General features: G+C 42.3%; 1 protein-coding gene across 2 annotated transcripts in view; it reads left to right on the top strand.

Annotated features, from left to right (window-relative positions):
* The first annotated feature begins 633 nt into the window (after positions 1–633).
* The window catches only part of STARD3NL (STARD3 N-terminal like), a 29,682-nt gene continuing 19,028 nt past the window's right edge, over positions 634–11,287 (top strand). The window contains exons 1-2 of one of the 2 annotated variants that reach the window (XM_081931188.1): positions 634–815; positions 8,111–8,407. In XM_081931188.1, the coding sequence (XP_081787314.1) occupies positions 8,183–8,407 (225 nt within the window). In that variant the 5' untranslated portion in view covers positions 634–815; positions 8,111–8,182. The remainder of the gene's footprint in view (positions 816–8,110; positions 8,408–11,287) is intronic. The other variant, XM_081931187.1, reaches the window with a different exon arrangement.

Raw genomic sequence — 11,287 nt, 5'->3', positions numbered from 1 at the left:
CCAGAAGCCAGAAGAGCAAGAGGGATCGTTGCTTTCACTGCTGTTCTGGCTTCTGAGATTCAGAATATTTTTTTTCTTGTTTTCCTCCTCCAAAAACTAGGTGCGTCTTGTGGTCTGGTGCATCTTATAGAGCGAAAAATACGGTACTTTTCTGCTGTGAGCCCTGAGATCTTCCTATGAAGGGCGGTATACAAATTCAAAAATAAATGACAGGGCAACCAGCTGACCATCCAATATAGACACGGTCTATGATGCCAAAAGTGCTGGTGCAGAAAGCCTGCGGCCTTCCTCCAGATGCCCTTGAGACTCCAACTCCCATCAGCCCCCGCCAGCAAAGTCCACGCGGAGGGCATGCTGGGAGTCCGTCAACATTCGGAGCCCTCAGGCGGCCCCGCCCTGAGGCTGCGTTTTTCCGAAGACAGGCGCCGCCTGCGTCACAGAGGCCCACCCCCGGCTGCTGCCAGCCAACCAACCGGCTCCCACCCACCCGCTGAGAGCGACCGTTGGCCGCACCTGCTCCGCCAAGGCCCCGCCCCCTGGCTCGCCGGGCGGAACAGAGGCGCGAGCCCCGCCCACTTCCCTCGGGTGCTGGGGCTGAGGTAAATTCGGCGCTGCGCGCGCACACGCCCCCCTCTCCGCCTCAGAATCCAGGCCCGCTTTGCCGTTGCTAAGGGAGGTGGCCGCTCGTCGCCTCGCCTCTGCCCGCCCTCTGGAGCGGCCGGGGCGGGGCGGGAGGAGCCGCCCGAGGCGGGGCTTCCTCCGCCAGCCTGACCCTCCCTCCCCACCGCGGCCAGGAGCGAGAGCGGCGCGTCCCGGTAAGGAGCCCTCAGCCCCGCGCGACGCCGGAGCCCCCTCACCGCCTCCAGGCGCCGGCCATGAGGCCCGTTCGCCCCGCCCGGCCTGCCTGCCTTCGCGGTCGCTTTAGTGCCCTTTCCTCACCCCCCACCCGCGTTACCGAAGTTAAATTTCAGGGGTCACGTCCCTTCTCCCTCTTTCGGTTTCCCTTCCTCTTTCCTGTCGCCAGTGGAGCCCCCGACCCCGCCCCATGTTTAACCTCTCCCGGTGTCGCTCGGCCTCTTGCCCCCCCCTTCCCACCACAGCCCCTTCCCCCCCTCGTCTCCCCTCCCCCCGCGTGGGAAGGGGCTTGGATGGACCGATGGGCTTGACTTGTACTCCGCTGCAGACGAGCTTGTGCCCAAAGCAGATTACAGAGCACTGGAAATGCAAACACACACAATACTACAGAATGTGTCGTTAAATTCCCAGCATCCCACCGCTTTAAGGATCTGGGTTTTGTGAGTTGTCGCAATTAATGGGGTTTAATAGCAGAATTGCCTGTGTGTCTTGAATTCAGCCAGCAGACGCTGCGGAAATTAGTCGTTTGTAACTTGGCTGAGAGATGTTTTGCTTGAAGAGAAGGATGGTTTTTAACTGCCTATTTTAAAACTTTGTATCATCCGAACGTGATTATCTTGATGATTTTGGATCTTTTCTAAGGGCTGTTTGACACATTGGATGGAGTGTAGAAACCACCAATCTAATGCAGATCACTGATGGGGATTCCTGTATGAAACATGAGTTTGATGTGCTCATACTTTGTGTTTTTGGATTACAGTGGTACCTCGGGTTAAGAACTTAATTTGTTCTGGAGGTCCATTCTTAACCTGAAACTGTTCTTAACCTTTAGCTAATGGGGCCTCCCGCTGCTGTCGTGTGATTTTTGTTCTCATCCTGAAGCAAAATTCTTAACCTGAGGTATCTGTAAGCTGAGGTACCACTGTACTTCTTAAAATATAACTGCATGAAGTCTTACAAATGAGGTTGCACTTCACGCTTTACAGAGCAATCCTGATCCCCAGCTAGGAAGGTGCGTGGTGAAGTAGGAGATTGACCTGTGCATCTGAAGCCCATGCATCACTTGCACCAACCATGGCAGAAAGTGGGGACTGGATTTATTTTACATTGTGCTATGCTAGCTCCAGGCTGCTGCAGTTGAAGGCTCCCAAGGATCCAATGCCACTGGTGCCCCCCACCAAAATACCACATTTTGAGGCTTTCCTCAGGCTACCATCAGTGGGAGAACCACTGGTAGTAGCTTCCTGCACACTGGGGGCTTCTGCAGTGGTGTCCTTTACCCCTCTGCTAGGGCAGAGGACAGCAGAAATTGACAGAGGAGTTATTATGATGTCACCTCCATCATAACAACCCCCACCAATAGCAAAAATTAGGGTTTAGAACTGTTCTGTCAGTCTGCCTAATTTTTCTTTTTTGATCCCCAGAGGAGTAAGGATAAGAGTTGCTTCCAAGTAGTGTCAAAAGTAAAATTGCACAGTAAATTATTCTGTTGCTTAAGGGCATGAAAGATGTATTAGACAATGTTTTTATCTTTCAAGGCACTCCCAACCCTAATAGTCCATGACTCATCTGTTCTCAGTAGTGTATGTAAACATGTATATCTGCTTAGTGAAATAAGTAGGTCAATCTGAATCTGAAAAATTTCCACATATTTATAAATAGATAAGATCATGTCTAAAGTATGGTGTTCTGAGGTTGCAGTCTGTCTGTCAGACTTGTATTTGAGAGATGGGTAGAGATGTGCAATTACTTCATGGTGATGGACTGAATGGAAGAATTGTTGTAGTAGCGTGTGATACTTATGCAGTATGGTGATGTGGCAGCAGGTGTTTTCCGAGACTAGTTAAATTGGGAGGAGACCAATACCTAGCTAAAGTTGGGAGGAGAGTGGAGCAGAATCTGATGCTGAAAAAGTACAGGCTTTTAACATTCTTCATTGTAAAACTATGTACCAAATTACATATGACTGAATTTTATAGCACAGCCTCAGTAGCCTGGTCTGCAGGTAATGTTAACCCATATTTAATGGTTAACTATAGTTTAACATGAGTTAGCACTATTCACTGAAAGTCCCCACTTTGCTCCTTCCCTTTTATGTACTGAGAGCAGCAAACTGAAGCGCTTGGTTTGTCATTTTTGTGCAAACCTGGAATTGTGACTTACTTCCCCTGCCCCCGGCAAACAAATGATGTGGGTAAGCCAAGGACAAACATTTTCTACTATTTGTAGTTTGTCTAAACAGACACTCTAAATAGATGACTCTTGATGGCCCTGTGGAAATGAGCCAGTTATAATGCTAGACTGTTCTTCCCAAGAGGTTGTTCTTTAGACTGATGAAGAAGAACACTTGCCAAACATTTTGTACTGATCGCAGAACATTTAATGGTTGCAGAACAGAGTGCAGGGTCATAAATGTTGACCTCAGAACATGATACCATATGTTTCGCTCCATAAGACGCACCTGACCATAAGACACACCTAGTTTTTAGAGGGGGAACGCAGGGGGGGGGAATTCTTTAAAGGGAGCGCTGAGCAGAGCCTGTATGCATCCCAGGCTCTTCTCAGCACTCCCTTTAAAGAGCCGCGTGGAGCGTGTATGTGGCGCTTGCAAGCTTTTCCCCGAGGAGGGAGAAGGGCAGCTCGTCACTGACGGGCTGCCCTTCTCCCTCCTCGGGGAAAAGCCCCCAAGATAGCCCCACACTCCGCGCGGCTCTTGGGGGCTTTTCCGGGAGGTAGGGGAAGGGACTGAGTGGCTATCCCAGAAGCACTGCACAGCGATCCCTCTTGTTGTTCTGGCTTCTGGGATAGCTGTTCAGCCTGCATTCACTCCATAAGACGCACACACATTTACCCTTACTTTTTAGGAGAGAAAAAATGTGTCTTATAGAGCGAAAAATACGGTAAGTTTTATATGGGAGACTTCAAGAGAATTTTTTTTTCAAAAACCCTGTTGTGTATGTGTATTAACGTGCTGCTCTTTTAGTTGGTTGAATGTGGTGTTTTATAGATAGTATATTATCTTACTCAACTTGTAAACCTTTTTGATTACCACAAATAGATTTTTAAATTTTATTTAAATTGAAGGAGGAAATAGGGACATTTTATTATGAGTACTACAAAGGTACCTTGGTTCCTGAATGGCTTCTTTGTCGAACAGATCGGCTCCTGAACACCGCAAACCCAGAAGTAAATGTTCTGGTTTGCGAACGTTTTTTGGAAGCCAAACATCTGACGTGCCTTTTGAGTGCAAGAAGCTCCTGCACCCAATCGGAAGCTGTCCCTTGGTTTTTGAACAGTTTCAGGAGTCGAACGGACTCATGGAACGGATTAAGTTTGAGAACCAAGGTACCACTGTAGTTGGAAAGCTGTCATTTATGCCAAAGCAGGTTTTGAAAAGGAATTTGAAGGAAGAGAGGCGGTGCCATGTAGGTATTCAGTTACTGAATTCCAGCTTAAGGGCTGAATAGAGAATTGGCAGAAGGTGGTAGAAAAAGTATCTTGATAGGTTACAGCGACAATCCTATGCACATTTTCCTGAGGGTAAGTGTCAGGATTTACTTTGAATTCGAGTAAACATGCAAATCACCCCTCCAGCTTTGTCATACTTGGTAGAAACAAAGATAGGCCACTAATTTCCATTATATATGTGGAAAACAGACTGAGATAAATGGCATGCCCAGTAAGATTATGAGTGAGTTTGGATATTAATGTTAGTGACATAAAGAAGGCTTAAATAATTCACGTCAGCAAGCAAAATATAGGCACAGCATTTCAGTATGTTAGAAGATTCCTAAATACTTGAAGTTCTTTTCTTTACATTTGGGATTAGTGATGAGTTGACAGTGCAAATGTACTCTCTGCTTATAATGTAAACAACATACTTTATTACACACTTGACTTGATGATGCTGTAAGCATTCTTGATAATAGAGATTAGTTGTATCTTCCATCTTTTCCAATGTATACCAGTTTGGAGAGGAGTATATATTTAATAATGGTATGTATTTTTGTTGTTTTTACTTACATAATGAGATCTGCAGCTAAATAGTTGCCAGTTTAGTAAAAAATGTTTGTGTACAAAAATGTTTCTGATTCCACATCCTGACCTATAGTTTATGTCTCTCTCCATTTACTTCCCACTAGCGTTCTCTTTAATTCATTAACACTCTAGCCTATTACCACCCCTCTCTGGCTTCACTCTGTTTTATTTTTAAATTGCAGAAAACCCTTAGATATCTAGAGAATAAGGCACCTGAATTTTTTCTAGTCTGGTATATAGTAAAATCTATCTAGTGACTTGACAGTAACTACTGGTATGATTTTCTTCCTTCTCTATGCATCCATTTTTATAATAAGCAATAAGAAATTAAAATACTGTCACCTAATTTAGGTATTATGCTTAGGTATCAAGTTTTGGGCAATTAATTTTCCAGTGCTTTATTTTTGTGTGGAAAGTTTTCTATTTGCTAGTTATTTAATAACAATGAATGGATGCAACTGCAAATACAATAATAGGCAAGGTTGGTATTCAATGGTTTTAGCTCTGTTTATAAATACAAGGGAAATAAACATGCTAAATTAGATCACTCTCTAGTGCATCTGAAAATTTCCCAATGCTAACTGAATTTTTAGACTATAAATTAGTGAGAAAACCCACATGGCTGCATTTTTTCCAAACTGTTAATATGTAACTTGGCAAACGTAGTGGCATGTGGAAAGTAGTGTTTCTTCTGTAGTCTTTTTGTTAGTGGTGTTTGAGTCTCTTGGAATAAGAAGGAAATGCTTAATTTTTGGTTCCCTCAGGTCTGTTTATATATGATTGTTGCATTAATACAATAAACATGAATTAATATTGAACTTCAAGAATGAATTAATCTCCACTCATTTTCAAATGTGAAAATACATAATGAACTGGAAAATGCTATTCTCATATCTCACCTATCTGCAAGTGAGACACCAGGAAAGGTATGCAGCTGAGTATCAAGACACATCCCAGTAGCTATGGAACGTCATGAATCTGGGCAATGAGGCTTAGCTACCCACTTGGTAACTCTGCTGTCCTTGAATACTTATCACCTGCACTATATTGGTATGTCCAGATGAATGAGGAAGTTAGTGCAAAATATTGAATAGTCCTTCCTTGAATAGGAAATTGTATACCTGAGGCCCGTCCTTTACCTGCCTTTCTCCATGCACAGCACTTCAAAATACTCTAGCACTGGCTTGCCAAAACATGCTATTGTTTTCCTCTTGTTTTGGCTTCATTGCTGTTTCTTCCACCTTTATTCTTATCCATCAGGATGCCAAGATTCCACACTGCAGGCAGCAAAATCTAGCACAAAGTTCCAACCAGTTTGCACTAAAATGACACAAAGTTGTACGTTCCGCCTATTGTGATCTATTGTGGCTTTCAGATTGCTGTAGTTTCTGGTTCTGCAGGCCTGGCAAGGTCCAGATTAACAGAAGGTTCTATCTTCAACTGGAAAATATATTTAAAAAATAGACTTCCAGAATTGTACAGGCTGGATATGAGAAACAATGTCATTGAGCAGTTATGTCAGAGGTGCAGTTATTTTGTTTGTTCTTACACTATGTATGAAAAATTAAACATTGTTTCCCTGAAGTTGTAATGATCGCACTGGGGAGAAAAGCATAAAAATAATATTTTGTTCCATACAAGAATACCAAGTTGTCCTGCAACAAAATGTTGCAGTGCACTCCCAGCTCCTAACAGGAGTGCTGTTTATTTCAGCTGCCAACCCTGAACCTGGGAGTGTTTTGTTTTTTTCCAAAAAATCTTTTGGTGCACAGTTTTCTGTTACTAGTGCATACTTACAGGATACTTCGAACTGTTATAGGGACTAAAAAAATATTCTTTCCCTTCTTTGTTGCTTTTCAAATAGTTTTTTGATCCACCTCTTATCTGCAATAAAACAGTGCACTACAGTCATACCTCATGATGCGTCCGCTTCAGGTTACGTCTTTTCTTTTCTTTTCTTTTTCTTTTTTTAAAAATAATTTTTATTCATTTTTCAAACACATAATAAAAAACAGACAAAACACAAAACAAAAAACATACAAAACATTTGACCATATATAATTTCATAATCTTATTTTCATACACCTTCTTTCCTCCGACTTCCCCATACCCCCCTTTCGCTGCATCCTTATTTTACAATTCTTTAGCAACCCTTTAGTCAATTTTTCTATTAGTTCCCTTTCATTAAGTTTCCTTAAATTTATTAGTTACAGCTCTCTCTTTTAAGATATATTTTAAATTTCTTCCAGTCCTCTTCCACTGTCTCTTTCCCCTGGTCGCGGATTCTGCCGGTCATCTCTGCCAGTCCCATAAAGTCCATCACCTTTGTCTGCCATTCTTCCAGAGTAGGTAGTTCTTGCGGCTTCCAATACTTCGCCAGAAGAATTCTTGCTGCTGTGGTAGCGAACATAAAAAAGGTCCCAGGTTACGTCTTTTCAAGTTGCGCCCTGTGGCAAGCCAGAAGTACTGGAACAGTTACTTCCTGGTTGCGCCACTCGTACAGAAATTCTAAATCGCGCCGCACGTGCAAATGCAGCACTTCTGAATGTGAACACTTCGAGTTGCAGGCATGCCTCTGGGACGGATTACGTCTGCAACTCGAGGTTCCACTGTAAATTGGACTGTTGTCAGTCCCTCTTTCACAGTCAAGTTTCCTCAGCCTGCACTATGAGTGTAATATTAATGGTATTGAAGTGGCATTTTAAAAATGTTTTAAAACTCTTTATTATTTTGGGAGATTAAATAAAACTTGAGTTAGAAATGGTTGCTGCCTTTTGGTGTGTGTGAGGGGGAATGTGAACACAGTGATGTACAACCACAGCTACACTAGAATCCTTGATTTCTCTAGGCAGCAAAAATTCTATCCTGGAGGAGGCAAAACTGCTCAGTTTGGATCAAGAAGTTACTTCTCCGGATAATAAATTACTTTAGCATTTTCTTCTGTGCTCTCCTGTGTTCTGTAGGTTGTAGAAGTTCATGGTGCCATTTTTCCAGCATGAATTTCCCCCCTCCCTAATCTGCAGTCTTACAGGCTTCTTCATATTTAGGTTGTCCCCCAAGAATGCAGAACTTCCTCCCCACCTTATATTTGCCTGGCAACATGTCACTCATTTGAGCTCACTTTTATTAAGTCGTGATGTGTTTACATGATCAAGTAGGGCTTCTTTATTAATAATGGTCATGTTGACATGACTAATTGTGGAATTTTCTTTTCTAGAGAAATCTCGTATATGGATAAGCCTGATAGTGATGTTGAAACTGGAAAAAAGCTGCTGTAACCAAAGACAGGATGAGTCGGCTGTTAGACGATCAAGAAAATGCCCATGGCAGCAGTCTGAGCTCTCATCCTTCTTTACGGGATGTTCATTCCATCAACCCAGCACAGCTAATGGCAAGAATTGAGTCTTATGAAAGCAGAGAGAAAAAAGGCATATCTGATGTCCGAAGGACTTTCTGTTTGTTTGTCACCTTTGACCTCTTGTTTATAACCTTGCTGTGGATAATAGAGTTAAATGTGAGTGTCTTTCAAACTGTACTTCTGACAAAAGGTTGGATCCAGAATAGTGAGCTTCTCTAGTCTTTGCTAAATTAGTATCTTGAAACTGAATTTTATTTATGAGTTGTAACAAACAAAATGAACCAGTTCAGCAGTGTAAGATTGCACTGAATTTTTCAATCATTTCTGGAAGGTATTTCACTCAGTTCAGATGAGTAAGAATGTCCAGAATAATAAATAAGAACATTTTGCATTCGACTATGAAATATAATTGAAACAGTAATGTTAAGATGCAGATTACATCATGGCTTACTAGTGTTGTGCCCAGTGCTTTTTTTCTAAAAAAATGTTTAGGGGTACTCTCATTTTCGTACCCATATTGAAATACTGCCCCTCAATGAGGCCAAACTTAAATTCACAAAATGTTTAGTGGTATGCATACCCAGCACGTCCCCCCCCCAAAAGCACTGGTTGTGCCCAAAGAGGTCTTCTCTGGCAACCACAGGATCCCTCCCCTGAAATTATGCTTGAACAAAGTATTCTATTCTAGCCAATTGAAGGGCTTCCTTCATGTGTACTATGGGATGTAAAGCTGGGGATTTGTGTGGTGACTGGGACTGATGGGAATTGTAGTCCCAAACAGCTGGGGGGTAACAGGTTGGGGAAGGCTTGTCTAAACTGTAGAATCAACATTTTCCGACAGCCTTTGATGTTGACAGAATGGCCTGGATCCAACAAATTGTGAGCAGAAAAAGGCTTTTGCACCCTGCCCCTGAAAAGTGAGGCTGGAAGGTTAGAGGGACTTATGGGGAAAGAGTGAACAGATTAGATACGGAGGAGGAGGTTGGCATGAATTGCAGCTACAGATCACCCGTGTAAGCAGAGATGGCTTCAGTTTGTGCTAGGTTCCGTTTGGGTACAACCTGCATTACTACCTTCTGTATAAGTGCTCAAGTAGGCAGGTACTCCACCATGTTCCTACATATCAGAGTTTTCATCAGGGAGCCACCATGATGCCAGAATTTTATGAATTTCTGTTCTGTAAACTCTCTTGGATTATAGATTCAGGTAGGTAGCCGTGTTGTTCTGACACAGTCGAAATAAATTTAAAAAATTGTCCAGTAGCACCTTAGAGACCAACTAAGTTTGTTCTGGGTATAAGCTTTTGTGTGCATCTGAAGAAGTGTGCATGCACATGAAAGTTATACCCAGAACAAACTTAGTTGGTCTCTAAGGTGCTGCTGGCCAATTTTTAATTTTTATTTATTTATTTCTCTTGGATTAGTTGGCTATAAATCTGTAGCCTTTATAACCAGTGCTGCTTTGTAAGAGCCTAGTAATTTAAATGTTGGGTACGCAGTAGGCCAACTGCTCATACAAGAGCATGGTATGTTTTGTGAATAATTGAAAATTTGGTCCCCGGCCCCTTCTCTCTGTAACCTATCCCTGCCTTCAACAGTAGTGGATTTAATCCCCCCCCCTCCCCTCTCCGTTACATGAGAGTAAAGAGTGTGAGCCCGATAAGGGAGAGATAAGGGAGAGATTTAGCGATGATGGGGAGAGATGGGAAAAGGGGAGGAGGGACTCCTGGAGATAGGAAACCCTCAAAACAGGAAGAGATCAGAGACTTGGACTGCCTCTGGATTAAAATTAAAGAGGAATTCAAACAAAATGAGGTACACATAGAAACCAAACTGGAAGAAATACAGGAGATGATTGATAAGAAAATAGAATGTGCAGTAGGAGAACTTTCAGTTAAGATTCAAGAGTTAACAACTAAATCTAAAATAATTGAAGAATCCAACAAAAAAATGCAGAAAGAGATAAGGGAACAGAAAAGGGAGTCAGCAAAGATGAAAGAAGATCTGAGGGATTTAAACAAAGAACAAGAGCGGATCTGGGATAACCTAGCCATGACTGAACTAAGACAAAAACAACTCCATCTAAAATTTAGGGGAGTGGAAGAGGAAAGGAACGAGGATATAAAAGGAAAAATGGTTAAGGAATTATCAAATTGGCTGGGTTTAAAAGAAGAAGAAGTGGCCCTTACCATTGAGAATGCATTTAGAATTAAAACAAAACCCCAACACCTAAAAGCAAATAAATTTATAGGGGACTGTCTAGTAATTTTCAACTCGTTGGAAATGAAAAATCTGATCTTAAAAACAAGTTACCGGAATAAATTAAAAATTGGCGGGAGGCCCATTATTATATACAAAGAAATACCAACAAGACTGTTGCGTAAAAGAGAAGGATTTAGACAGGTGGTGGGCATTTTGAAAAGAAACGACATACAGTATAGATGGGAATTCCCGGAAGGGATCACCTTTTTCTATAAAGATAAGAAATTTAGACTACTGGATTCCCAGGAAGCTGAAAAATTCATGAGAAGATATGAGAAGGAGCTTGGCAGGATAGAAAGCAAGTTACTAGATGGGGAGGTGGATGAAAAACAAGAGAGATGGAGAGGGAGGGGACCGGGAAGGGAAGAGGGAGGGACCGAGGATGAAAATGAAAAGAGTGAAGCCGCAGTGGGAAGGGAAGCGGCAGGAGAGGAGGAGGTCCTAGAGAACAAGGGCGCCAGACTTTAAGCTGGTAGAACGGTTCTGAGAGTTTATTGTATTGCAAACTTAAACGATAACTTCTTCACTGAAATTTTTATCCTGGAATGTGAACGGACTGAACGAGAAACATAAAAGGAATAAAATCGAGAAAGTTTTGAAAAACAAGAACTATGACGTAATATGTTTTCAAGAGACGCACATAGCAAAAAAACATAGACATATTTTGGTAAATAAAAAATTAGGAGTAGAATTTGTCAACTCGGGAATAAATAAGAAAAAGGGAGTAGTGATATATGTTAAAGAAAAATGGGACCCGACTTTAATTTGTAAAGAT

This window comes from Podarcis melisellensis (assembly GCF_964234715.1).
Source record: "Podarcis melisellensis genome assembly, chromosome: 12".
NCBI classification, from domain to species: Eukaryota; Metazoa; Chordata; class Lepidosauria; order Squamata; family Lacertidae; genus Podarcis; species Podarcis melisellensis.
The sequence above is the reverse complement of the archived record's forward strand: the minus strand, read 5'-3'. Positions and strand labels throughout refer to the sequence as shown.